Genomic DNA, 27,804 nt, shown 5'->3' with positions numbered 1-27,804 from the left:
TCTGATGGTTTCGTCACACTGCCGACTCATGTTCATCTTGGAGTCCACTAGGACTCCAAGATCCCTTTCCACTTTCGTGCCACCCAGCAGGTCATTTCCTAGGCTGTAGGTGTGCTGGACATTTTTCCTCCCTAGATGCAGCACTTTGCATTTCTCCTTGTTGAACTGCATTCTGTTGTTTTCTGCCCACTTGTCTAACCTGTCCAGGTCTGCTTGCAGCTGCTCTCTGCCCTCCGGCGTGTCCACTTTGCCCCATAGCTTAGTGTCATCTGCAAACTTGGACAGAGTACATTTCACTCCCTCATCCAAGTCGCTGATGAAGACATTAAAGAGTATCGGTCCAAGGACCGAGCCCTGCGGGACCCCACTGCCCACACCCTTCCAGGTCGAAACCGACCCATCCACCACGACTCTCTGGGTGCGACCCTCCAGCCAATTCTCCACCCACCGGACTGTGCAGTCATCCAAGTCACAGCCCCTTAACTTGTTCACCAGTATGGGGTGGGATACCGTATCAAAGGCCTTCCTGAAGTCCAAGTATACGACATCCACCCCTCCTCCTGCGTCGAGGCGTTTTGTAACCTGGTCATAAAAAGAGACTAGATTGGTCAGGCACGATCTGCCTGCCACGAACCCATGCTGGTTTCCTCTCAGCATAACTTGCCCTGCCGGGCTCTCACAAATGTGAGCCTTGATAATTTTTTCAAAGACTTTGCCAAGGATGGAGGTGAGACTAACTGGCCTATAGTTGCCCGGGTCCTCCTTCCTCCCCTTCTTGAAAATGGGAACCACATTGGCCCTTTTCCAGTCCTCCGGGACTTGACCCGTGCGCCACGAGCGTTCAAATATTCCCGCCAGTGGCTCTGTAATGATGTCGGCCAGTGCCTTCAGTACCCTCGGATGGAGCTCATCCGGGCCTGCCAACTTAAAGGCATCCGGTTCTTCCAAGTGACCCTGCACCACCTCAGGGTCCACGCATGGAAGTCTGGTGCCTTGCTGCTGCCTCCCTACACTCCCAGTGAGAGACTTGTCATGCCTCTCGCTTAGGAACACTGAGGCGAAGAACTCGTTGAGGAGTTCAGCCTTGTCCCCTCTGTCCGTCACCAATTGTTTCTGCCCATTTAGCAGAGGTCCTATTCCTCCCTGGGCCTTCCTTTTACTCCCTATATATCTAAAAAACAATTTCTTATTGTCTTTTACTTGGGTTGCCATCCTCAGCTCCATGGTAGCTTTGGCCTGTCTAACTGCCTCCCTACAAGCATGAGCAGAAGAGGTATATTCCTCTTTGATGATCTCTCCCTGTTTCCACTTTTTATGTGCTCCCCTTTTGGCCCTTAGTCTGCCCTGGATTTCTCTGGTCAGCCAGGGAAGCCTCCTGGCCCCTTTCCCTCTTTTTACCTCTCACGGGGATCGTCTCGCTTTGTGCTCGAAGGATAGTTTCCTTAAGGCACAGCCACCCTTCTTGGGCTCCCATCATTTCAAAACTACTACTCTGTAGTGCGTCCTTCACTAATCGCCTGAGTTCACTGAAATCAGCTTTCCTAAAGTCCAGCACGTTCACCCTACTAGTTACCTTACCCACTTTTTGACCATGTATAGAATCTTAACTATTAAAGGTTGTCTTAAATGCCCACCCCTCCCCTCGCTGCTATAGTGGGAAGGTACCAGCAGGGGAGTAAGCAGTGGGGAGGAACAAGTGGCCTGACACCTGTCTTCCACCACTTGTTCCTCCTTGTCACCTGCCCCTCTCCATGTCAATGCATGCCTTGGCACCTGCCCCATCCCCTATAGCCTCTGTTCCCCTATAGCCTCTGTTCCCCACACACGCCCTTCCTCTTTACAGTTGGTTGCAGCTCTGGCCCAGCCATGAAGTAGCAGTTTTAGTGGCAGCAGCTGTGGCACCGTAGTGCCACAGCTGCTGTTGCATGACCGAACTGGGGCTGGTATTACCATGTACTCCGTGCCCTGGGCCAGAATGGAGCCAGAGCTGTGACTGCTGGTAAGTTTGGGGGTGGGAGGGTAGAGGGGTGGCAGAAGGGGCAGGGCATCAGCTACAGTTCCAAGCCCAGGTCAGGACCAGCATCAGAGCCGTAGTACCAGCCTGCAGCCTCCCCTTCTTCCACCCCTCCCCACCTACCACTGTCTTTTACTTGACTCCAAGATGAGGGGCTTTTTTCCATTTACTGAATGAGGAAAAAACCTCATCTTGGATTTGAGTAAATATGGCATTTACTTTTGTTTGCCTAATGAAGGCAGCACAAAGATTCCATGACACTGCAAAATCCTGGATCTGCTTCTGTCTGCAAGGGGGGTATGCAGGAGCAGTAATAGGAACTGCAGAGGTAGCTATACCTCTTTGCTCCCAGCCTTCCTTCTTTCTTCCCCACACGGGTTGGGCAGACTGCCGCAGGAGCAGCAGTTGGAACTTCTTAAATTGCCAGAACAGATAAAAATTCTATTCCCCCCCGCTCCCTTTGCCCGCCTGTTGTTGCCACTGTCCCAAGGACAAGGAGAACTCCAGTGCCACTTCTACCCATCCCTAGCTGGGCTGTGTTGGGGGGGAGGCTCACTCTGGAATAGCAGAGGTGGTAACTGGGTTCCCCCTCTCCATGCCTGTTCCTAAGCTAACAGGGAGCACCTGGAGGGACCAGGCAGGAGAGGGGAGACCTGTTTGCTGCCATCACTGTCCCAGGCTGAGCCTGGGCCCTGAGCAGATGGCAGGAGGGCTCTGAAGTTTCCCTCCTGCCCATGGATCAGTGGGACAGTGGCAATGACAGGCAGGGGACAGGGTGGGTAGGAGGTGTGTTTCTGAGGATGGAGGGGGTGGGTTCTTACTCGCTTGGGGGACTTAAAGTCCCTGGCTGCTGCTGCTGTGACATGGTCAAAAAGGAGGTGCGTTAGTGCCACTGCACCCCCTCTGGATCCACCCTCGCATGCAGACAATTTTAGTGTTATGACAACCAACTCAACTCTTTAAAGTCTCCCCAGCGTATGTATGAGTGAGTGGAAATATATCTGAAGTCATATGTGACCCCACAGTCACATATATTGTGATAGACAGCAAAAACACCAGTTCTGAAGTTTCAAATAGCTGTCATCAACCTTTAGTCTATGAAGTTAATAATAGAACATCACATTTGCAGCCAGAACATAAGTGTACAGTTATTAAAAATACAAAGGCATGCCTGTTTCTATAATTAACGAGAGATGCTAAACACTAACTGAAACTCATTATGGCTTTGATTTGTAAAGTGGTCAGTGATGGTTCTGTGATAAAGGCTTGAGTACATTAGCCACATTTTTCAGTTACTTGAGCTCCACTGGAAAGCCTGGGAGGTACTGAAGTAGTTTGTGGGTGTGTATGCTGCTGCTTTAGTTCATTGCCTTATATAGCAATGTCTACCAAGCTAGATTGGGGTGTTTAGAGCTGTTGTGGAAGTTTGATTATTAGAAATGCTGAGTGTTCAGGATCCAAGTTTCACTGCACAGAAATGGCTGCCCTTGGGATGACTCAGGCAGTCAAATGAGGTAACATGTTGTTTCATCATTATTCCTCCAGGCCATAGCTCTATAGATGTGTTCATGGAAGATGACCCAACCAACAGTATCAGGTGAGGCTACTCTGTCAAGTAGGGAGGCATCATGCAAAATTTTGCAGGAAACTTTGCAGGCCTCTCTGCACACTATGGTATAGAGCCAGTATTGATTTTAGGAATTGAAAAATGGTTGGATAGCATGCCAGAGACAGGGTAGGTTTGCATCTTATGGATAACATGTGCCTGGCTTTGATATTTAATCCCTTTGTGGTGTTTGATTTATAGGCTTGTTTTATGTTATGATTGCAACACTACCCTTGTTTTTCAGAGGCATTTCATATCCATTTTCACTCTTTAATATATGCCAGGCTAGTTGGAGAGGCTGATGGATTGTTTTTCATTTAGTGCAGAGCATGGCAACACATTGCAGGCATGGGAAGTGAAACCTGTGTTAACAACTCCTCCCCCATGCACTGATTGGCTATATATGAAGTTGTCCTGGATTTATTGGGTTCCATGCACCTACCTGGATCCCCAGTGCCCTGTGAACCCCCTCCTTCCCTTTCCACCTTATAACTGGAGGCCTGTGCAATATCCTACCTATTGACCTGAGCAGTGCAGCTGAAGCTTCCTAGAAGGGGCAACAGGCCATTAGTATGTACCACAGCAGCCTGATGGGAGTTTCCACAATTCATGAGTTTACCTTATCTAGCCCATTCAAAAAGTTCTGCCCCTGAGTCTCTGAATTAAATGCATTCTGCCTGAAAACTGCAGGACTGAGGTCAGGACTGCAGCACTGAGGCACAGGAAAACTGCTTCTTTGTTAATCTCCCATCTGTTACCAGAGTGGACCTCATCCTCATTACGCTTGTTAATTGGCCTGTTAACTGCTCTCTGGTTTTGGTCTCCTGTAACTTGCTCTTCCAAATTACCTCAAGCATTATTTCAGTGCTGCTTCTGAAGGACCTGATGGTATCTTGTCCAAATGTTTCCTCTCTTTCTCTCCCTGCAGGCCTGGACTGGGATTGAATGCTGAATATGATAAGGTAAGACTATGGGGTGGCTGGCTTGTGTCAGGTGCACAGTAGCTAAACTGTACAGCTCCTTAGTTAGCATCTGTCTCTGCTGAACTGTTGTTGATGGGGCTGTGTGGGATTATTCTTGCAGCTGTCTAATGCTAAACATTCCAGAGAAATATAGAAGCCTGTGTTCCTGTTTGATAGTCCAGTGAGCCAGCTGTTTCATTTTTTCACTCTAGGACTTCCCTATATAATATATTTACTTAAATTTAAGACAACCTTGAATGTAAGATGATCCTCAATTAGGGATGCACCAAGAGAGAGTTTTTTTGGGCTGATACCAGTGGCCAATTTTTAGTGAGCCATCTTGGCTGATGCCAATCTGATTTCCAATATGCGGCCTGGCAGCTTGGAGAGCAGCATCCAGATAGTAAGTTTGTTGTGTGTCCATACATATATATTCTAATATTATAAAAGCCTTTGTCTTTCTGTCTGTCTGTAACACTTTATTTGCACTCTGATTGGTTTCAGACAACTGGTCAGAGTGTTCCAAGAATGTTCTAGACAGGAGGCAGCGGCGTGGTGGACCACCACCATGACGGAGTGGAGAGGCGAGGCCAGCACTGCTAGCCTCGTCCCCCACCCTCCCAGTCCTGCTCTCTGTAGGGGGTGATGGCTGAGGGGGACAGCAGGGCAAGCTTCCCCCACCCCCATTCCTGGGAAACGGCGGTGGTATGAGGTGGTGGTGCTCTGTCACCTGTGTCTCGTCCTCTACTCCCCCCCAGTCATTTTTGGTGGGCAGTTGGCTTGTGTGCGTTTGTGTGCACATGTATGTTGTGATCAGAGAATTTTGGATTTTTTTTTTTTTAACAGAAAACCAGGCTCCCTGATGATCTCTTAGCCTGCTGTATTCTTTAATTTCTGTTTATTTCCTGAGGGCAGGATTCTTGCTGAAATGAAGAGGGACTCTGTTTCTGTATCTGGGGCCACCTCTAGACATGCACAATGTAATCTAAAATCTGATTTACATAGTCACGCCTCCTGTCATGCCATATGTGAATGGCAGGGAGCGTGATTGTAGGATTACGCATTAGATCCTATTGCACCTTATTGCTGATGCAGAGGGAGCACAATCCTGGGATCCCTCTATACTAGCAAACAGCAAGCCCTTGAGGCTTGCTTCTTGCTAGTATAGGGGGATCCCAGGATCCCTCTACTGGGGGGTTGGACTTGAAGATCTACAAGGTCCCTTCTGACCCTACTTCTATGATTCTACTTCTACTTCTATGAGGCTGGCAGCCCCCTTGGCTGAGGGGGCTCCTAGCCATGGGGGGCACCCCGTTCATTCCTGATGGCTGGGAGACGCTGCTGCAGCAAGCTCCCTACACCAGGGTGCATGAAACCCCTGGGATGGGGAGGTTGCCACAGTAGCGATTTTTTTTCCTACTCTGGTGGTTTCCCAAACCCCCTGGGGTTGAGAGACAGTAGCCACTACCTGTGGCTACCAGGACCCAGCTGGTTCCTGGTATTAGGAGGTATACTGTAGGAACCAGCATCTGCCACTCTGACTACTCATCCCAGCCAAGGCTTTGTCTAGCTGGGTCTTAAGTCTCCAAGGATAGAGATTCCACCACCTCTCTGGATAAACTGTTCCAGTGCTTTATCATTTATGATAATTAGGGAAGAATATATGCATGCTCAGACATGCAGGGATGAAGTCAGGAAGGCCAACGTGCAATTGGAGCTGCAGCTAGCAAGGGATGTGAAGGGTAACAAGAAGGGTTTCTACAAGTATGTTGGTAGCAAGAGGAGGATCAGAGAGCACAAGTCCCTTACTGAATGAGGGAGGCAATCTTGTGACAGAGGATGCAGAAAAGGCTGAAGTGCTCAATGCCTTTTTGCTTCAGTGTTCACAGGCAAGGTCAGCTCCCAGATTACTGCATTGGGCAGCAGTTTGGGGAAAAGGTGAGCAGCCTTTAGTGCTGAAAGAACAGGTTAAGGACTACTTAGAAAAGCTGGACGTGTACAAGTCCATGGGGCCAGATGGGATGCACCTGAGGGTGCTGAGGGACTTGGCTGAAACAATTGCAGAGCCACTGGCCATCATCTATGAAAACTCATGGTGATCATGAGAGGTCCCAGATGATTGGAAAAGGGCAAACATAGTGTCCATATTTAAGAAAATAAATATTTAGATGGTACTGGCTCCTACCCTGGGGGTCTTTAAGACAAGGCTTGACAATCACCTTGCTGGGGTTGTTTGACCCCAGTACTCTTTCCTGCCATGGCAGGGAGTCAGACTTGATGATCTGCTCGGGTCCCTTCCGACCCTACTAACTATGAAAGGAGAAAAGGAGGGTCCAGGGAAGTACAGCCCAATCAGCCTCATCCCAGTCCCTGGAAAAATCATGGAGCAGGTCCTCAAGGAATACATTTCTAAGCACCCTGAGGAAAAGAAAGTGATTAGGAACAGTCAGCATGGATTCACCAAGAGCAAGTTATGCTTGGCCAACCTGATTGCCTTCTATGATGAGATGACTGGCTGTTTGGATGTGGGGAGACTGGTTGGTGGGTATGGTGTACCTTGATTTCTAGTAAGGCATTTGATGCGGTCTCCCACAACATTCTTGTAGGCAAACTAAGAAAGTGTGGGCTGGATGAATGGACTGTAAGGTGGATAGAAAACTGGCTGGAGCATCAGGCTCAGAGTAGTAATTAATGGACTGATGTCTAGTTGGCCACCAGTATCAAGTGGAGTGCCCCAGGGGTTGGTCTTGTGACTGGTTTTGTTCAATGTCTTCGTTGACGACCTAGAAGATGGCATGGTGCACCCTCAGCAAGTCTGCAGATTTCACCAAGCTTGGGAGAGTAGTAGATACATTGAAGGGTATGGCTAGGCTTGAGTGACCTAGACAAATTGAAGGATTGGGCCAAAAAGAATCTCATGTAGTTCAACAAAGACAAATGCAAAGTCCTCCACTTAGAATGGAACAGTGCCATGCACCGGTATAGGCTGGAGGCTGACTGGCTGGGCAGCAGCTCTGCAAAAGAGGACCTGGGAGTTACAGTGGACAATAAGTTGAATGAGCCAACAGTGTGCCCTTGTTACCAAGAAGGCTAATGGCAACCTGAGCTGCTTTGGTAGGTGTGTTGACAGTAGGTCAAGGGAAGTAATTATTCCCCTCTATTCAGCACTGGTGAGGTCACATCTGGAGTACTCTGTTCAGTTTCAGACCCCCTACTATAGAAAGGATGTTGGCAAATTAGAGAGAGTTCAGCAGAGGGTGACAGAAATGGTGAGGGGGTTGGGGGATATGACTTATGAGGAAAGACTGGGGAACTGGGCTTATTTAGTCTAGAGAAGAGGAAACTGAGAGGACTTACTAGCAGCCTTTGACTACCTGAAGGGTGGTTGCAAAGAAGATGGAGCTGGACTGTTCTCAGTGGTGGCAGATGACAGAACAAGGAACAATGATCTCAAGTTGCAGCAAGGGAGGTTTAGCTTGGATATTAGGAAGAATTTTCTCACTGGGAGGGTAGTAGAACACTGGAACAGGTTACCCAGAGAGGTGGTGGGATCTCCATCCTTGGAGGTTTTTAAGGCCTGGGTAGACAAAGCTTTGGCTGGGATGAGGTAGTTGGGGATGGTCCTGCTTTGAGCAGGAGATTGAACTAGATGACCTCCTGAGGTCCCTTCCAACCCTACCTTTCTACGACTTAATACCCTTGTTAGTTTTGCTTGATATCTAACCTAAACTTCCCTTACAGCAACTTGAGACCACTGCTCCTTGTTCTGTCATCTGCTGTCACTGAGAACAGTCTAGCTCCATCTTCTTTGGAACCACTCTTCAGGTACTTGAAAGCTATTATTAAATCTGCCATCAGTGACCACATCTACACATGCACGTTAGTGTGCAGTAGCCTATTTTACTACACATTAAAGTGGCACTTAGAAAACCATGCTATTACGTGAAAATAGGCTTCTGCCTGTGAAGCACCACCTAAAAAGCGTGTGCTTGCACTACTGCACATTAGGGCAGCATAGTGAGCATTAATTTAGTACCTCACATTGGTAGGTACTAAATCTAATGCACATTAAGTACCTGTATGCATGTGATAGATGCACATGTAGACATGCTCAGTCTTCTCTTCTGCAGACTAAATAAACCTAGCCCACTCAGCCTCTCCTCAGCAGTCATATCCACCAGCCCCCTAACTATTTTCATTTCCCTCTGCTGGACTCTCCAATTTGTCAACTTCCTTTCTGCAGTGTGGAACCCAAAACTGAACATCCAAAAAAGGTGGATCCCATCTCTTCCTAGAAATCTTTCTTCTTGGAACGATATCCCATGGTTGAAGAAGCCAAGGTCCTGCTGGTGATGCACCATCTGAGCAACTGTGAATTGTTCTTTAGGATGCATCTGCTCCTGTGCTGGTCCTTCTGCTTGACTGGAAGGATCTAGGAGAACACCTGAGTCCCTGTTCCCTTCACCTTTGTATTCAGAACCCTGTAGTCACTTGATCCTCTTAGGGTCACCCCTGGTAGTGCCCACATTGAGTGAACAGCATGGGGTAGTAGTCAGAGGGCTGAATGAGTCTTGGTAATCCTTCCATGACATCTTGGATCCTGTGTCTGGGCAAGCAGCTGACCTCCCTAGACAATAGGTCAGGTTGGCAAACATGTCTCCAACCACCACAACCCATTGCTTCCTCTTAGTGGCAGTGGTCTCGATCCTCCCAACCTTGGGGATGTCTGTTCTGGCCTCTTTCACCAATAGACCATTCTCCTCCTCCTCTGTTGCTAGGGCTCCATATCTGTTGTATAGCGCACGTGGAGATGAAGATTTCTGCTTGCTACCCGAGGTCAGTCTTCCAGCTTCTACCTTCCAGGAGTCCAAAACTTCCTTTTTTGTGCTGCCTCTGGCAGTTCTTCCTCTGCAGTTCCAGAGGTCTCCAGTACTGAATTGATGAAGTCCTCATGGGAGAGGATGCTCTGGAGCCTTTCCACCTCCTCCTTTAGCTTTTTGGCTTGTTCCCTGAGGAACACCACAGGGAAGCACCGCTCACATTGCAGGCACTCTCTCACCTGGCTGTCACTATAAGGAACCTGCATGCTGTAGTCTGCCTGGACAGACACTTCACAGGTGCAGGCAAAAGAAGAGCTAGCAGTAGCTCTGGCATTGCGGCATCCTCTAGCCATTTTTCTGGGTTTCTTAATTTGCCTTGCACTCTCACTTCATGCTTTTCTGTACAGAGGAATCATGTAGCTTGAACATACAGTTGTCCTTAAGGTGTCATGGAGAGGGATTTCTACTGAGCCTCAATGCCTATCTGATCCCTCTGCAGCTGGCTGTGCATTTGTGGAGGAATCCTTCCCTGTTGGGCCTGTCTGTTCCATGAGCAGGCATCGGGTAGATTAAATAGTGAGTGTGCTTTGGCTTGTGCATATTCCCAGCAGCCATTATCACGGAAACGGAACTTTCTCTGGCTTGTTAGCTGCACAGCAAAGCAAATGTGGAGTAACAGGCTTTGCCTCCTTTCCAGAATAGAGTATTTGTTTCAGCCCTAGTTTTGTGGAAAAGTTTTGCCAAAACTTGTTTCCTTCTCCTACAGACTCCTGAAAACCAGCAGAAACTCTTCTTTACTGCAAATGAAAGTGTACTAAGTAGCAGTCCTGTTGCAGTGCAGTCGCCTCGGCCAAAGAACCCCTTTTGGGAAGAGCAACAGGGAGGGAACAGTGAAGGTAAATGCTACTGTTTGCATCGAGCTTTGGTAACTGGGAAGTGAGGGACTGGTGGAGAGGAGGTGAGCAGGTAGTCATTTGCCAAAATGTGACAGTTGGGCCTTCATGAAAGGTCCAGCATGCAACTTCCAAACAAGATGGCTTTTGTACAGTTGCTAACAAGCCTTCAATCTGAAGAACTGGCATGAGAACTTAATAGAAAACATCGTATTTTAAAGCTTCAGTTTTGCTTCAGTGTCTAGTTGAATATTTGACTTGTCAGTTTTGCTCTAAAACACTAACAACATCTTGTTTGAAACCAGTTGAGGAGCGGATACAGTCACTCCTCCCTCCTACCTCTCTATTTTGGAGTGAGGAGCTATGAGGTATAGATTTTCCTCTACTGGAAATGTGTAATTGTATAGGAGTTGGTGGTTGGAGAATAACGTTGTACTTCTTTTCTGAGGAATGGAGTGCCCAGAGTTCCCTTCATGAAGTAGATGGCATGTTGGTTTCTAAGATACCACAAGATCCATACTTTTTGTGACGTATAGAAACAAAACTGTTAATGTAGCCACATGGTGTTTCCACTTATCTACTGAAAGGTTGCACACAACCCTAGCTTTTAGGAGTTGCCATCTCTATGCTGCCAAGGCTTGATATGAATGAGCAATGAAGGCAAGAGCCCCTGACACCAGGCTTATGCTGCAGGACAGCTTTCAGTGGAACTAATGATAGATTTCTTTACAGAGAGCTGCTCAAATAAGACTGAAAAACCCCAGAGCAACAAAAGCAAGGAACAGTTCCAGAGTGCCAAGCCCCAGGAGGAGTCCCCACAGATACGGTATATTACCTTCCTTGCCCTGGAGTGCATAGGAGCATAGGAATGTATTAATGGTGATCTGGAATGTATTACAAGTTCTCTCTAACAACTTGGTTGAAAGCAGCTCTGCCTTCATCTTGTAGTTTCAAAAACTCTCTTTGGTGAAATCTCCCAGCATTTAGGTCGTTGTCAACCATTGTCAGATTTTTAAAAAACGGGACCTCTTGACAGACCTCATGGCCAAGTGAGATGGGCACAGACACAGCTACAACCAGCTTTGACTTGGCAAGTTGCTTAGCTGCCTTGTCAAATTCCCATTTGATAGGGGTGATGATGACAGAAGGTTGCAGGTATTTGTGTTCATAACCTCCAAGTCATCAGAAGCCAAGGTAAGTCCTTGGCCACAGGGTAAGCCCTGCACCTTCACTGAGTGCCACTCTGATCCCCTTCCCCTGCTTGCTGTGTTCCCTGCTCCCTCCACAATCTGACATTTACCACATGCACAGACTGCCCAAGTCTCTTGCATCATGGATTGCTGACTACCCCTGCTCTAAGTGATGCTCAGCAGTGTGTGAAGGATGGCCATAAGCAATTTCATAGAGTACTGCTAAAAGCTGTTATCTTAGAAAGCATCTGGACAATCTGGTTTGCATCCTCAGCTGCTGATGCCACCCTTGTCTGAGAAGAAAGGGCAACCAAAGCCAATTCATAAAGAACACAGTGCAGCGGTGATGGTGCACAGGGAGAAAGGGTCATGAGGTGAACTCGTGCCTGCTGCAGAAGCCAAGCAATGTATTTCCTGTAGTGTATCAGTGCAAATAATACACCCTGTACTAACTCCTCCAGAACACACAGTTATAAGCACGCAGTGGATAACCTGCATGATGAGCAGCAGCACATGGATGGTGACTTCTCACCTTCAAATGACAAGATTACACATTCTCCTATTCTTTCTTCCTCCACAGCTAGCAAGGTAAGTGCCATGGCTCCATGTGAGCCTTACTTGTTTCTCTTCCCTATCAGCTGCTGATGTTCCCCTTTGCTGTCCTCTTAGGTCATCGGTCCATTGAAAAGCTTCCTACAGACAGTGCAGAAGAACCAGCTGCTCACAACCCCAGAGTCTGTAGGGCGCAATAGTGTCATGAAAAACCTTGTCAGACGCAATACTCCCACCCGACCTGATCCCAAGGTGATGAGAAGAGGCCCATTCTATCAGGGATAGGTGTGGGGGAAAGCAGCACCTGTGTGTGAGGGTGGTGGGCAGGGTCATCTGCATGGAAAAGCTGCCTTAAACTACTATACTAATTAAGCTGTTTTAAGAAACAAACAGTGTAAAGAATCGAGCCTAAGAACCTTTGCATTGTAATGTGCTAGTTTGGACCAAACATGCTATTTTTTCAGTGCTTGTTTTTTGATAGAGAAGTAAAAAAACTGTGGGCCATAGAAGCTGAGTTCATCTTTCCTCTAGGGTGAGGCATCCTGTAAATCAGTACCCTGTTCTGCGTAAATGTTTTGTGTAGGTAGGATCAGGACAAGAAACACGTACAGGGGTGGCTTGCCAGTCTCTCTCCTCAGTATGGAAACTGACAGCCAAAAGGATTTCTAAAGTCATGGCTTCAACTAAAAATCCCTCTGGCAACCTGTTCCTACCTAGTCCTTTGTTAAGATAGTTTGCTTTGTTAGTAGTTACTCTAGGGGCTGGGGCTGTTTACATGGTGGTCAGGAGAGTTTGTGTAGGGTAGTGAAATTGGGATCTATCTGCATATTTGCAAATAGGCAGATATTTTATAAGTAATTCTGTGGCGGCCACTTCCACAAGTGCACTTCCAGTGTACCCACTAAGAGTAATGAATTTGGCCTTGTGGCTCGCTCTGCCCTAGTATGCTAACCTTGGCATGCCTGGAGACCGACTTGGGATCTCGCCCTCTGATTTCTTGAAGCTTTCCTAAACAGGTAAAACAATTGTAGCTCCTCTCACTATTCAGTCAAAAAAAAATCATGTTTCCCAAACCCCAGGAATGTGGGTAGCCTGTCCCTCTCTCTTCTTCAGAGGGAATTGGGTTCATGCACTTCATAAGATGTTGGACGGGGTGAAAGGAACGGTGCAAGATCTGGTTCTGACCCCCATGATTTAGCACGATTGCTGTAATTGGCTGATGATGGGACTAGTTAAGCCAAAAGGATGTGTATCTAGACTTTTTCCAAAGGTAATGATTTTTCTTTTTCCCTGTTCTGCTTTTATAGGGGGATTTTGTTGTAAGTACTGATACTTTTCAAACATGGGGTCTGTGGGCTTACAATGGGCACTTTTTTTACCTCACAAATGGCATTGGTAGCTCTCTGACTCTGGCACTGACACACATGCAGAACTAATATTTCCTCAGAAGTGTAGTCTGACAAATGACAGGCTTCACCATAGCAGTGTCCTGGACAGCTTCTGTAGGATTTCCAAACAAGGTGATGGGTAGGACAGGGCAACCCAAGTAAATACATGTAGTGTAACCAAGGTAAGTGCATAGCTTTGTTTGGCCTCTGCTATGCATTTGACTTGAAACCAGCGTAAACTATTCTTATTAGGGTAAAAAACAGGCAGCCCTAAGTGTTTTGTACCTACATAGAGGTTCATTACTTTACTTTATCAGAGCAAACTTGAAAACGATATGTCAGTTTCATAAATTATGCAGTTTAGTGCACAGTAACATTGTGAAGTAGGCAGTGGAGCCACAGGCTCTCCTATATGCTTACCCAGTCTGCAGAGAACAGATGTTTTCCTGTTGCTTATTATAACAAGAAATTGAGGCTAGTGTTGCATTTATGCAGATAAGGGAATTATGCACTTATTCAACATGGAGTATGCTATACCTAAAAGTAAAGGAATGAAATAGGACCGTTGAAATTACACACTGAATAGCACTGAAGGGTGACATGAACAGTGATATCTTGTGTAAAATAGTCTCCCAAGGAAGTTATAGAAACGTGTGTTTGTGTGGTTCTGAAACTAGGTTGGTCGGTCCTAGGAATACAGGCTGCTTACAGATGAGGGGGAAACAAACAAAAAAAACCCTATACTTTCCATTTTGGTGTGCTCCCACACCAAGCACAGTGCATGCCCAGAAAAGACATTGCGTTAGTTTGTTCCAGCTTACCCAGCATCTGTATAGATTGGGCGCTTCAGTGGAGCTTTTTGGCACTTCTTATGTAAGTGCCAAAAAGCCCCACCGAAGCACCTGATCTATGCAGATGCTGGAAACCTGGATCAATCTGATGCGCTTCCTCTTCCGGTAAGGTGTTGGGTTGTTTGGGGGAGAGGGGAGGTTGTTTTGTTTTTGTTGGGTTTTTTGGGTGGGAGGGGAGGGTTGTGTTTTTGGGCAGGGGGGTGTTTTCTTGTTTTCATGTCTGTAAGCAGCCATAATATCAAGAACACTTCCACTTTGGCCACTGTAGAATGAAGTAGATGATAAAAAGTAGAGGTTGAAAGCTCCCTTTAAGTCTTAATAATTTCACCTGAAACCAGCGTAAGTATGAAATCTTCACACTATGGGAGTCTTAGTATTGATATTGACTTTGTCTGTTTTCTGTGCTCTAGGCTGATAAGAGCTCAATTTTAAGAACTTTTAGCACCCCAGCACCTTATCGCAGGATGTCATCCATCTTCTTGGAGGGTGGAGACATAGGGGACCTTCAAGGATAAAGCCTTTCTCTATGCAACCACCTCTTTCTTTCTGTCACCTGTTGGTAGCATTAGGTGCCTTGTGGTGAATACTGCTGCACAATCACAGGTGTCTTTCTGTGTGACTGTATCATCTACAGTAACTATTACTGCTTGGATCTGGGGACTAAGGTGAGAGCTGCTCCTGAAAAATAGAATAGTTGAATTAGTGCTGCATTAAAATTGCACGACCATTCTTGAATGCATTCATCCCACCCAAGTGAATGGGAGAAATGTCATTCCCCTGGTGGGTTATCCCAGGCTGTCCATTCTAATGTAGCCTGGGAAATGAATAAGGTTCAACCCTCACGTACAATTGGAATTGCCCATCCACCTCAGGAGAAGGAACGGCAGCGGCTGGAGAGTCTGAGGAAGAAGGAGGAGGCTGAGCTACAGAGAAAACAGAAGGTGGAGGAGGAGAAGAGACGGCGATTGGAAGAAATGAAACTGTAAGTAGCTGTCCCTTGAGTTTCTTCTTCAATAAGTAAGCTCAGAATGGCTTCAAGGCCTTGCCTAAACAAGTGACTTGTCCGCATCACTTTTTCTGGTAACTAATCACTGCTACAGAGACTACAGAGCAAGCTAGTGCTAGAGATGAACAAAGTGGCTAATTAGGATATAGGGCATTTAGACCAGTCTTTACCAAATGTGGGCCAAGCCATGCAAGTCAAGATGGCTTACACTACATTTGAGAGCTTGGTGGGTCAGCCACTGAAACAGTAGCTGTAAGGTGGGCCAGTCCTTGGTGCAGAGAAAGCTAATTGTGGCCCCACACATCCCATAGGAAGCGTGAGGAGCGTCTGAGAAAGGCACTGCTGGCACGGGAGCGAGTGGAACAGATGGAGGAGGAGAAGAAAAAGAGGAGGGAACAGAAACTCTTTCATACTGATGAGAAGGTAAAAAAGGCTTGGCTGGGAAATGGACCTGTTGGCAGCCAGACAATGGTCAGTGAATCTGACTATAATGAAACGGGGTTGCTTTACTGAGTTTAAAAACATGTTAAGTGTGTTAAGTCCAAAAAGTGATCTCAGTGACCTTATTCATTCATGGTTCCCACAGATAACAAAAAAGAGACATCTCTGTATTAAAGGGTATGGACCCATGTTCATTTGCAACTGTTTCTAAAGAGGAGCTGTTTTCTAATTGTTCTGTGTGGATGAGGTGAGAATTGATTCAAATGCAGCAAAACCTCTCTATCTTTAACTTCCCCTTTAGGAAATGGCTCCAACTGTACATGTATCCCCACTGCTGCCTTCTCCCTGCCCCTCCTCCCCCTGTTGCTTTTTGATTTGTAATACTTTGTACTTTTAAGCCTGCAACATTCCTGGTTATTTGCTTCCTGCACTTCATTCATTCTAGTACAAGTAAGTTATTCCAGGGTGGTGGTGGTATCTTGCTCCTAGGGGCAGACATTCAAAAACCCTGAGGTCTGAATTGATTCAGTCATTACAAGTTAGTCTAGACGTTCACTTTTGATTCAGAAAATGCAGGCACATGCCTGCAGTGGCTCAGGCTAGAAGCTGGTGGGGGGGACACTAGAGCGAGTCCTCCCTTTACTTCCACAGTACTAAGTGGGGGGGGGGGGGGGGGGGGGGGGGGGGGCAGGTGGCCAGGCCCTGGCAGGACACTATGATTAGGGAAGGGTTTAAACTCCCACTCTGACCTGCACAGTCTCCAGCTGGAGTGTGCCTGCAGGGGAAGGGGGAATCAGCCCTCTCCAGGTTTTTCTCCTTGCTTACTGCTCAAGGGGTGGGAATGTTGCCAGACCTTGGTCCCTGGCTAGCACTCTGAGGTAAAGGGGACGTGGAGGTAGGGAGGAGTGCTTGTGTGGACTGCATGCATCTGTTGATGATGCTGAGCTTTTTGATCTCCCTTTCCCTGCTTCTTCATACTATCTGCAGCAGACTAACCGGCACTGCATTCATTGCAAACTAGGTCATTTATTACACCTCTCTCTGTCTCCACACTGAGTCAACAAGGAGCTTATTAGAACACACAGTTTATCAGCCCATCAAGAAAACAAAGCCCCTTTCTCATTAGTTCAAGTTCTTCTTAAACAGCTTTTTGCAAAGCAGTTTTAAGGAAGGACAGCAGTAGCCTGGACTACTACCTATGCAATGGTGGGAGGGACGTGTCACCCCTTGCATTTCACCCCATGCTCCTCATTGATGTGGGCATGAATGACACGACTCGGAACAATCCCGGCTGGGGTCATGAGTGACGATAGGGCTGTGGGGCCTGAGCTCAAAAGGTCAGGGGGCGCAGGTAGCTTTTTTTTCCTTGATCCTCCCAGTCGTGGGTCATGGGCATTGGAGGGAACAGTGTATCAAAGAGGTTAAAAAAAGACTCCAGCGATGGTGCTATCGTGAGGGGCTCGGCTTCTTCAACAGTCCGCACTTCAGGGAGAGAGGCAGCACCTTGTTGGGAAGGGATGACCTCCACCTTGCCCTGAAAGGGAACAAGCTCTTCTCGGCCAGAATGGCTGACCTACTTAACAGGGCGTTAAAGTAGGATTGCTGGGGGGTGGGAGGTCAACTACCAGTTCAAGCCCAAGTCACGTCAACCATAGTATTAATGTGTTAGGCAGCCCAAGGAAAGGTCATGTTCCAGTGTGCAGGGAAGCCCAGCGCTTCCTATGACAGGCTTATCTGCCTGTACACAAACGCCAGGCGTTTGGGAAACAAGCAAGAGGAACTGGCCCTTCTGAGCGACAAAGATTACGATCTCGTAGGGAAAATGGAGACGTGGTGGGACTCCACCTCCGACTGGTGAATAGGCACAGAAGGCTATACCTCGTACAGGAGAGATTTATGTTGGGGAAAAAGGGTGGGGGTGTAGCTCTCTATAAGAACAAGCAGTACACTTTTTCCTTCAAACTGAGTTTAGCAACCAATGAGGGCGTCTTGAGACCCTCTTGGTTAAAATATGGGGAGAGCATGAGGAAGGGGTTATAACTGTAGGAGTCTATTACAGATCTCCCAACCAAGAGGAAGAGCTGGATCTTGAATTCAATAGGAAACTAGCTGAGGCTGCATGCTTCTGATGCATGGTTGTCATGGGTTACTTCAACCTCCCTGACATCTCATGGGAAGAGCTCATGGCCAAATCTAACCGGTTGTGTAGCATGGGCGACTGGTGCTGCCTTAGTTCCCCCTGTGACTGATCTCGCAGGGGTCTCCCAATCCTTGCAGCTGCTGAGAGCTGAGAGGATCCCAAAATGTATCTGATGCCCCCGACCACTACCCCATGTTCCTCATCCATGTAGCTGCAATCCCAGCTGGGTCATGGCTGACTGCAGGACTTTAGGAACAGAGCTTAAAGGGGAGGGAGTACAGGTGCTTTTCTCTGTGATTCTTCCCATTACAGGTCATGGGCATAGGAGGAAGACTAGGTCCAACAGTCACAAAGTTCTGGAAGACCATTTTAGGCTCGACATAAGGAAAAACGTCTTTATTCTCTGAGTCCCTAGGGCCTGGAATAGACTCTTTTCCCCGCCCCTGAGGTGGTGCAGGCACCTACTCTGGATTCCTTTAAGAAACACTTGGAAGCCTATCTTGCTGGGATTATTTGACTCCCTACTGACTGCCTGCCCTTGGGGCAGGGGCCTGGACCCAATGATCTTGCGAGGCCCCTCCCAGCCCTTATGTCTATAAAACTAAAAAGAGAAGCCTACTCCAGATGGAAAATGGGAGTCATCACCAAAGAGGACTACACAGCACTAGCTGGCACATGTAGACCAGAAGAGCCAAGGCAGAAACCAAACTCAGGCTAGCTGTGGGAATCAAGGACAACAAAAACTCCTTCAGATGTGGGAAGTCAGAGAGAAAACAAAGGCAACATTGGACCCCTGCTAAATGAAATGGGGCAGCTGATGCCTGATGCTCAGGAAAAGGCCCATCTCCTAAGTGATTACTTTGCATCGGTCTTCCACCTGCCCAAGGGGGTCACTCTGTCAAACAGGACACCGTGCATCCAGGGTGCAGGAAGTGGGCCCACAATTAACATGGATCACGTGAGAGAATACCTCGAGAGGCTCAGCATCCATAAATCTGCAGGCCCGGATGGAATACATTCAAGAGTCCTAAAGGAGCTGGCAGACATCCTATAGCATACCCTGTGGTGAAGACAGTTGAGAATTTGTGGTCCTGGAGAGAGGTACTGGAAGACTGGAAAAGAGCCAACATAGTCTCTTCAAGAAAAGAAGGAAGGAAGATTCAGAGAATTTACAGGCCAGTCAGTCTGACATTCATCCCTGGAAAGATCCTGAAGAAAATCATCAAAAGTTTCATAAGCAACAGGCTAACGGAAAGCAACCTTCTGACTGCCAGCCAACATGGCTTCATTGCTGGAGGGTCTTGCCTGACCAACCTCATCTCCTATGACCATGTGATACACATTGCCCGGATGAGGGAGACTAGGTTGATGTTGTGTATCTGGATTTCAGGAAAGCCTTTGACTTAGTCTCCCGTGATGTCCTCATGGTCAAGCTGGGGAACTGCAGCCTTGACTGTCTCGTGGTCCAATGGCTGGGGAACTGGCTCTGGGGTGGACCCAAAGAATAATAGTTAACAGGAGCAAATCAACATGGTGCAAGGTGACCAGTGGTGTCCCTCAGGGCTCAGTACTTTTCAACATCTTCATTAATGATCTGGATTCAGGCATCAGATGCAGACTGACAAAGTTTGCAGACAACACTAAACTATGGGGAAAGGTGGTCACACTGGACAGGCTGGGGGTACAGGCTGACCTGGACAGGCTTGCAAGGTGGGCAGACCAAAACCTGATGGTATTCAATGTAGAGAAGTGCAGGGTGCTCCACCTTGGGAGGAAAAACCAGCGTCGTACTTACAGGCTCGGCAGTGCTATGCTCCATAGCACCAAGACCGAAAGAGACTTGGTCTTGATTTACCACAAGATGAACATGAGCTACCAGTGCAATGCCATAGCTGGCAAAGCAAACCAGACTGGCCTGCATCCACTGATGCATCTCAAGCAAAACCAGAGATGTGATCATCACTCTTTACTCGGTCTTAATGAGGCTGCAGCTAGGGTACTGCGTCCAGTTTTGGGCCCCCCACTTCAGGAGGGATTTGCATAAGCTTGAGAGAGTCCAGAGGAGAGCCACCTGCATAATCAAAGGCCAAACAAGCCTTATGAGGAGAGGCTGAGGGACATAGGACTCTTCAGTCTGGAGAAGAAGGCTTAGGGGGGACTTGGAGGCAGCCTATAAGTATATAAGGGGGGTGCACCAGGATCTGGGAGAACAGTTGTTCACCAGGGCTTCCTAAGGGATAACAAGGTCTAACATCCACAAACTTCTGGAAGGCCCATTTTTTAGACTGGCCATGAGGAAAAACTTTTTACTGTCCATGTGTCCAGGGTTTGGAACAGACTCCCCACAGAGGTGGTGCGAGCACCTGTTCTAGACTCATTCAAAAATATTTGGATGCTTATCTTGCTGGGATCATTTGACCCCAGCAGACTTCCTGCCTATGGCTGGACTTGATCTCACAAGGTCCTTTCCAGCCCTAATATCTATGAAGCCAGTCTGATACTATGTTCGACCAGGTTTATCTCAAATTGGTTTTGGTCATTTTGAAACTGGTTTATGTACACTGAACATCTGTTCTGTTTACAAGTTTAAACCAGTTTCTGATCACTTAAACCAGTTTGTGACCCTAGCCCTACTGGTTTTCTCCAGCACTAAGCCTGCCAAGTGGTGTCATTCACAGTTTGTGCCATCCTAAAGCGTGAGCATTACTCATAGCCCAGTTTAGTTGGCAAGATTGTTGTTTTTAGCAAGCAACAGTTTTTAGTGGGAAGAGCTAAGAGTGAATGACAGGCACCTTATCAGTTGCCTATTATGTATACTGTTTCTCTGAGGATCACTGTTAGAGTCTACTTTGTCTGACATGAAAACAGCATCTGATGAAGTGATCTCAGCATCATAAAAGCTCTTGTTATACATCTTTGATTTTAGTTAGTCTGTAGACAGCAATTGTACCCTGTCTTCTGCCTGATTAAGTCTGTCTGCCTTCAGACTACTTTGACAACTACCTCTCTTTTCCTGAAAACAAAAACAATGGACAACACTGCAAAATTGATTTAATTATTTTATGTAGCAAGGAAATTGCTGCAGGTGCTGCCACCCTTTATCATAATGTCAGCAAATGCTCCAAGGTTAGGGTGTGGAGTGATTTGGGCTCTCTTGATAGCCTGCCAAAGTCCAAGGGTCAAGCTTAGTAATTCTGTCTTACTCTGGAAAAAGGATGACTGAGCCACCCATTTCCTTCATCCTTTGAACTGATGAAGGATCCGCAAGAGGAGACTGAGGGGATGGATCTTGTGGCTGCCTACAACCTTATCAGGGGCCACCGGCAGGGACTCAGGGAAAGTCTGTTCACCAGGACCCCCCTTGGAGTCACCAGGAACAATGGCCACAAGGTGAGGGAGGATAGGTTTAGGTTAGATATTAGGAAGAACTACTTCATGGTAAGGGTGGCCAGAGCCTGGAATAGGCTTCCCAGAAAGGTGGTGCTCTCACCTTTCCTGGAGATCTTCAAGAGGAGACTGGATAGGCACCTGGATGGGGTCTTATGACCCCTGCCACTCCCAGTGCTCCTTCCTGCCCATGGCAGGGGGTCGGACTAGATGATCTGTCTAGGTCCCTTCCGACTCGGTGATTCTATGAAGGAACAAACCTGATGGGGTGCATGCTCTGGAGTGATTCTAGTGGATGGGCCTTTGGTGAATATTGAAGGACCAGTCCTTAAGAGATCTGCAAAAATGAGCTGTCAGGAGGCAAATACTGTTCCCATATCCTTAATAACCAAACACTTTCTCACAACCCTCATTCATTCTTCTTTTATTACAAAGTCAAGGAGTTCAGGCAAAGGAACCTTGTATTTGGGCTCTTGTCAGTAACCATATTCTCTTCCTACTGCACTTCTTTCAGTTGGTATATGACTGTAACTGAGGCAAAACGGAAGCCAGGCATTTCCATAGGATTCACCTTGTCCTGATGAAGGTTACGTACCAAGGGGACAGCCTATATATAGCTTCTTTCTGAGAATTGCACAGTAATTTTTACGGTTGGCCATAGTGATGGGCTTGTCTTCATGTAAATTTTGACTTGTTGCACTGGATGCTGTCTGACTTTAAAATGTATGTGCCCTCCTCTGGGGCTTTCAGAAAAGGGCAGTCTTGTCCCCATGGGACCTGACTCCCAAAATGATTCTGATTCTTCTCTATGGGATAAGTGTGTTAAGAATGTCACAAGTGAGGTTGGGCAAGGCTCAGATCTGGTACGTGATTCTCAGGTGCGAGAAGAGAAGGTGGTAGAAGAAAAGACTAAGAAAAAACTAGGGAAGAAGACTGGAGAAGCTGAAGCCCGAAAGCAGAAAGTGCTGCAGATGGTGAGAGCAAGCTCAGGTCTCATAGAGACGATGACAGAATGGGATATTGGAGGGACAATGCCTGTGGGACAATGAGGGAGGGAATGAGATATTGGAGGGCCTGTGCATTGCACAGTGTCACAGAAGAGAGAGCTAAAGAATTTCTGGAGACGGGGGTACTCATTGCTACGTGTTGTCTTTGCTGTCATTTTGAGACGCAAGGATGCCCCATTAGATACAGGAGCATGCAGAAGTCTGCATAACTGAGGTTCAAGACATCAAAGATAATGTTGGTGAGTCAGACTAGGTAGCAGTATGGCCAAGGAATGACTTTGGCTTTGATTTGCTTTTGGTAACCTGAATTATACCCTCTCCCTGACTGTTTTAGAACAAGGGTGGCCAACCTGCAGTACAGGTGCCACAAGTGACGTGAGCAACCTCTCTGCAACATGGCAGATTGAGGAGGGCACAGACGGCACAATGGCAGATACTGCTCAGCTTCCTGCTCCCTGCGCTAAGTTGGGTAAAGGAAAAAGATAGAAGTGGTAGTCAGGGAGAGTGTGGGTCTAACTTGTTGCACATCTGCCAAAGAGATTGGCCCCCACTAGTTCAGAAGACGCTAATCTTTATTTTCTTCCTAGGAGGAAGATGAGCATAAGCAGCTGGAGCTCTTGCAAAAAAGAGCAGAGGATGAACAGAGAGAAAAAGGAAAGAAGGTCTTGGAGCTGAAGAAACTAGTTGAACAACGACAGGTGGAACAAGCAGAGGAGAGGTGAGACCTAATCTATTGTCATGTCCTTGAGAATGAGGAAGATGGAGCAACCCAGTGATAGGCCTGGCAAGGCAATAAATGTAAATGGAACCTGTCAAAAATAGGAAACGAGTGAACAACGGCTGTTGTGCATGGTTCTGGATGTAGAAGGCACGAATCTGAGCATGCTGGAAGGGGAGAATGACAGTGTGTTTCCTGTTTGACGGTCATCTTTGTGTTTTTTCTCAGGGATTGCATAGAACAAGGGAAGGCCCTTCATGCACAGATGGAGCTGACAGTGCTTGCAGAGGAAGAGGAAGAAAACCAAAGGAAGGTGAGGAACGCTGAGACGTGTCTTGCTGTGAACTTTCCTACTCGACACCATCTCTTGTGAGTTATACTTCAAAGTGCAAGGCAGCAGTGAGGCATGACAGGTCACCCCCAATTCACCAAGTGGCTGGATTGGAATCTAAAAAATAACTGCTTAGTGAAGAGAATCTCTCCTCTTCACTGTAGCATCCCGTGGTGCTGAGAGAGATGATGAACAGGAGATTATTCTCCATGGATCATTTGATTTTTGAACAGGACTGAATGCAGGGAGACTTAGTTGTAACTTCTTCACAGGAGGAAAAGAGCCCACAAGAGTTGGAACAACAGCAGTTGCAGGAGAAGAAAATCAAGCAACCAGGATCGATTGTCATTGCTTCCACTAAGTTCCTAAACACAGTGATGAAGGTGAGTGGTTTCTTTAGAACCCAGTGAAATGAATCTGAGAAAATAAAAGGGGAATAGAAGCCCAGCAGACACTCAGCCCTAGTCCCACAGAGGCCTTCCTTTGAAGAAGAACAAGACACACAGATGGTAGGGATAATAAAAGGACCCCAAAAGTAATTTGAGGGCTATAAGAATGCCTTGCAGGGAAGCAAGAAGGGAGGGAGAGAGAGAGTGCTAGATTTGTTAGACTTTTCAAAAAGAAAATTGACTACTGACTTAATCAGTGAGTTATAAACAGCTGTGGAGAGAGAATATTGGGTACTAAATGATTTTTTTTTTTTTTTTTTTTTTTTTTTAATCTTGTGGAAAAAGACATAAGAATTAAAGGCTGAAGCCAAATAGATTAAATCAGGCAGAGCGGTTTAACAGTATGGGGATTAACCAATAGAATATAGTCCCAAGAAGTTATAGATTATCCATCTCTTCTCTTTTAAATCAAGACCAGAGTTCTTTCCAGGGATACCTTGGTCACGAACCAAGATAGTGGACTTAATACATACATAACTAGGTGAAGTTTTAATAACCTCTAATCTGAAGGAGATAAAACTAGATAATCTGATGGTCCCTCAGGCCTTAAACTCTATAGCTTTCCTAGATGAATAAATAGAAAAAACTGGGAACACTTGAAAATAGTTAATGGGCATCTATACACGTACTCTGGAGGGAGGGGGTGTGTTTTTTAATTACCATGGCTTGGGAGCCATTCTAATTAAAAGGCCCACATTATCTCTGTGTTGAGCATCCCATGTTTCCAAATCATAGTAAGGGTGTTTGTTGAACAAGCTGTAGTTCATTGGTGATGCGTAGGGAGTGCATGCGGGCACACATGTACCCCCTGAGATTGGTACACCCCCTGTGATTTGACTGCAGCTGATGCTGCCATCAGTGCCTGCAGGCAGTTGCCGGTTTTGCCACTGGCGGCTGCTGCTGCTGCTGCCGGCAATGTCTGTGGGTGGTCACTGACCACCAGTCGGAGCTCGCTATTTCCCCCTAACCCCCCGCCACCTGCATTGCTGCAACCGCCTGTGGAAGCTCCCCACTCTCTGCTGGCTGTGGGTGGTCGCCATGCCTCCCCCCCCAGCTTCCGGGAGCATGTGTCCTTCATGCTTTAGTTAAAGTGCCCTCACCGCCACTTGGAAATCTGGGGACATTGATTAGAAGGCTCCAGCAGACTGTTTATTTAATTGAGTCTGTTCTGACTCATTCTAATCGGAACATGTCAGAGAACTTGTAAAAGTGCCCAACGTACAGTAGTTGCAAACAAGTGCTAGTTTCAAACAAGACCCCTTGATGGCGCCAGATCATGAAGGAACTTGGCAGCTAGCGGTGCAGTGCTTGAGACTCTTCCATGGTGAGCCTCAGGAACCACAACCATTGGGGTTTCAACCCCAAGACGTGTTTTGCAACTGTCAGATATTATGTGATCACTTGGCCTTTTTACAATCCACCAGATCCTGCATGTGCCACTAAACACTTACTACTATAATTTTATTTTCCTCCCCTGCTTCTTGCTTCATTCTTTTCCACAAGCACTCATGGTTTTTAAATCCAAACCGTAAGCAGCAGTTGAAGGAAAGCAATGCCCTTTCGTAGGGTAAAAGTGAGAGACTTGAGTGGTACTTGCCCTGGAAAGGTCATCATACCTGGAAAATGTTTGCGTCTCACCTCCAATGATGCTTGCAAGAAGGGATAGGTTAGAAGAGGCAAGTATGCATGATTACTTCAAATATGCCTGTGCTGTGGACTGTCTACTTTCCATAGAGGGTTTTTTTTTTCTTATTTTACTGTGCAAGTTCTATATAGTTGAAATTTGTTTTCTAACAGTCCCACCCAAAACCACAATGGAGTCCTAACCTTGAGTAGAGTGCCTTTGGGGATGTGTAGACTAAACAGGGGCCTAAATTGAAGCAATGGGTGTTTAAACCTACCGCTTCAATTTAGGGTAAAGTAAACCCCCATGTCATGCGTACACCCCACCTTTCTAGAAGTAGGGAGGGGAGGGCGAGCTGCTGGCAGGCAGAGCAGTCCCTGGGCTGCAGACAGGGCTGATGCTTCCCTCTGCGGCAGCAGTGCCCTCCCTTCCACCCCCCGGTGGCACCTGGCTTGGGTGGTCCCAGGGGGCACTGCAGCTATGGAAGGAACTACCAGGTTCCCACATAGCTTAGGCAGGCGGGGGAGGGGGAGGAAATCGGGATTGCTGCTTTTTTTGGGTGGAGCCTGTCTTCCCAAGCTGCTGCCAGGCTACCTGCAGGGCTTCCTACAGAGCCTGGTGCTTCGCTCTGCAGCTGTAGGGGCAGCAAGCTAAAACTTCTCAGAGTTTTAGTTTGCTGTGCCCCAAGTCATTTAAAGCGCATTACACCACTAAATTTCCTACGGCGGCTGAAATTAATGCACAGTATACCACAAGGTGTTCAAACACCAACACCATTAAAGCCATTAAAGCACTGCAAAAGCATTTAGCCCACTTTAAAGTGTAGTGCACACACACCCCTCGTTTCGTCTACACGCAGCCTTAGTTGTGGTCTGACATCTTATGGAGGCCCAAGGAAATGCTATAAGTACACATTGAAGGAATACCTCAACAAAACAGATGCTGACATCAAGAGCTGGGAGGAGCTGGCTGCTAAGTGACTCCAGTGGTGCCGCAACCTCAGTCAAGCAGCAGCTGGCTTTGAGGTAAAGCATTTTGCCCTTGAAGCAGAGAAGAGAGAGCCAAGGAAGGAAAAAGACAAATCCTAGCCTTCAGCCTACACCCTGTGGAAAGACCTGCAATTTCTGCAGACGGATCTGTGGCTCAAGGATTAGACTCTTAAGTCTCCTCAAGATGTACCAGTGAGCTGTGTTAGGGCTTGAATTGAGGAATTGTCAATACTGATGACTGAGATGCCTCGGGTGTTACACATGAATGCACAGAGCCTGGGAAATGAGCAGGAAGAACTGGAAGTCCTCACAGTGTCACAACTTTGTGACTGGAATAACAGAGCCCTGGTGAGAACACGCATGACTAGATTTCATAGATTTCATAGATTTCATAGACATTAGGGCTGGAAGGGACCTCGGGAGATCGAGTCCAGCCCCCTGCCCAAAGGGCAGGAAGTCAGCTGGGGTCATAGGATCCCAGCAAGATAAGCATCCAATTTACTCTTGAAGGTGTTCAATGTAGGTGCTTGAACCACCTCCGCTGGCAGACTGTTCCAGACCTTGAGGGCTCGGACAGTAAAGAAATTCTTCCTTCTGTCCAGCCTGAAACGGTCTTGCAGGAGTTTGTGACCGTTCGACCTCGTCATCCCTTGGGGCGCTCTGGTGAACAAACGTTCCCCCAGATCCTGGTGGTCACCCCTGATAAACTTGTAGGTGGCCATCAGATCACCCCTGAGCCTGCGCTTTTCCAGGCTAAAGAGTCCCATGGCTCTCAGCCTGTCATCGTAAGATCTGTTTTCCTGACCTCTGATCATGCGCGTGGCTCTCCTCTGGACTCTCTCAAGCTTCTCCACATCCTTTTTGAATTGTGGAGCCCAAAACTGGACTCAGTACTCCAGCTGCGGCCTCACCAAGGCCGAGTACAAGGGGAGAATGACGTCCCGGGATTTGCTCGAGAAGCATCTATGGATGCAAGCCAGCATTTTGGTCACTTTACTAGCCGCAGCATCGCATTGCAGGCTCATGTTCATCTTGTGGTCAATGATGACCCCCAAGTCTCTTTCTTCTGTAGTGCTATCCAACGTAGCACTGCCAAGCCTATAAGGATGCTGCAGGTTTTTCCTCCCAAGGTGGAGAACCTTGCATTTATCGGTGTTAAACACCATGAGGTTCTCGTCTGCCCATTTGCTGAGCTTGTCCAGGTCAGCCTGGATCACCTGCCTATCTTCTGGCATGGATGCTTTGCCCCAAAGTTTGGTGTCATCGGCGAACTTGGCCAGTCCACTCCTGACTCCGATGTCCACATCATTAATGAAGATGTTGAACAGTATGGGTCCCAGGACAGAGCCTTGAGGGACCCCACTGGTCACAGGGCACCATGATGAGTGACTGCCATCAATCACAACCCTCTGGGTCCGACCACGAAGCCAATTTCC

The 27,804-nt window shown here is 47.3% G+C and overlaps 1 protein-coding gene across 10 annotated transcripts in view; it reads left to right on the top strand.

Moving 5' to 3' along the window:
* LOC149871317 (inner centromere protein-like) overlaps window positions 1-27,804 on the top strand; it is a 49,152-nt gene that overhangs the window by 7,834 nt on the left and 13,514 nt on the right. For 9 of the 10 annotated variants that reach the window (XR_016440203.1, XR_016440202.1, XR_016440199.1 and 6 more), the window contains exons 5-16: window positions 3,560-3,611; window positions 4,549-4,582; window positions 10,169-10,298; window positions 11,028-11,121; window positions 11,947-12,073; window positions 12,155-12,289; window positions 15,149-15,258; window positions 15,594-15,705; window positions 22,129-22,224; window positions 22,845-22,975; window positions 23,204-23,288; window positions 23,579-23,689. Coding sequence is in view for 4 of the 10 variants with exons in the window: in XM_090032312.1 (XP_089888438.1) it covers window positions 3,560-3,611; window positions 4,549-4,582; window positions 10,169-10,298; window positions 11,028-11,121; window positions 11,947-12,073; window positions 12,155-12,289; window positions 15,149-15,258; window positions 15,594-15,705; window positions 22,129-22,224; window positions 22,845-22,975; window positions 23,204-23,288; window positions 23,579-23,689 (1,217 nt within the window). In the remaining 6 variants the exon portion in view is untranslated. Of the gene's footprint in view, window positions 1-3,559; window positions 3,612-4,548; window positions 4,583-10,168; window positions 10,299-11,027; window positions 11,122-11,946; window positions 12,074-12,154; window positions 12,290-15,148; window positions 15,259-15,593; window positions 15,706-22,128; window positions 22,225-22,844; window positions 22,976-23,203; window positions 23,289-23,578; window positions 23,690-25,258; window positions 25,432-27,804 lie in introns of all 10 variants that reach the window. The other variant, XR_016440204.1, reaches the window with a different exon arrangement.

This window comes from Crocodylus siamensis, chromosome 2, assembly GCF_052110815.1.
Source record: "Crocodylus siamensis isolate JL-2025a chromosome 2, ASM5211081v1, whole genome shotgun sequence".
NCBI classification, from domain to species: domain Eukaryota; kingdom Metazoa; phylum Chordata; order Crocodylia; family Crocodylidae; genus Crocodylus; species Crocodylus siamensis.
The sequence above is the reverse complement of the archived record's forward strand: the minus strand, read 5'-3'. Positions and strand labels throughout refer to the sequence as shown.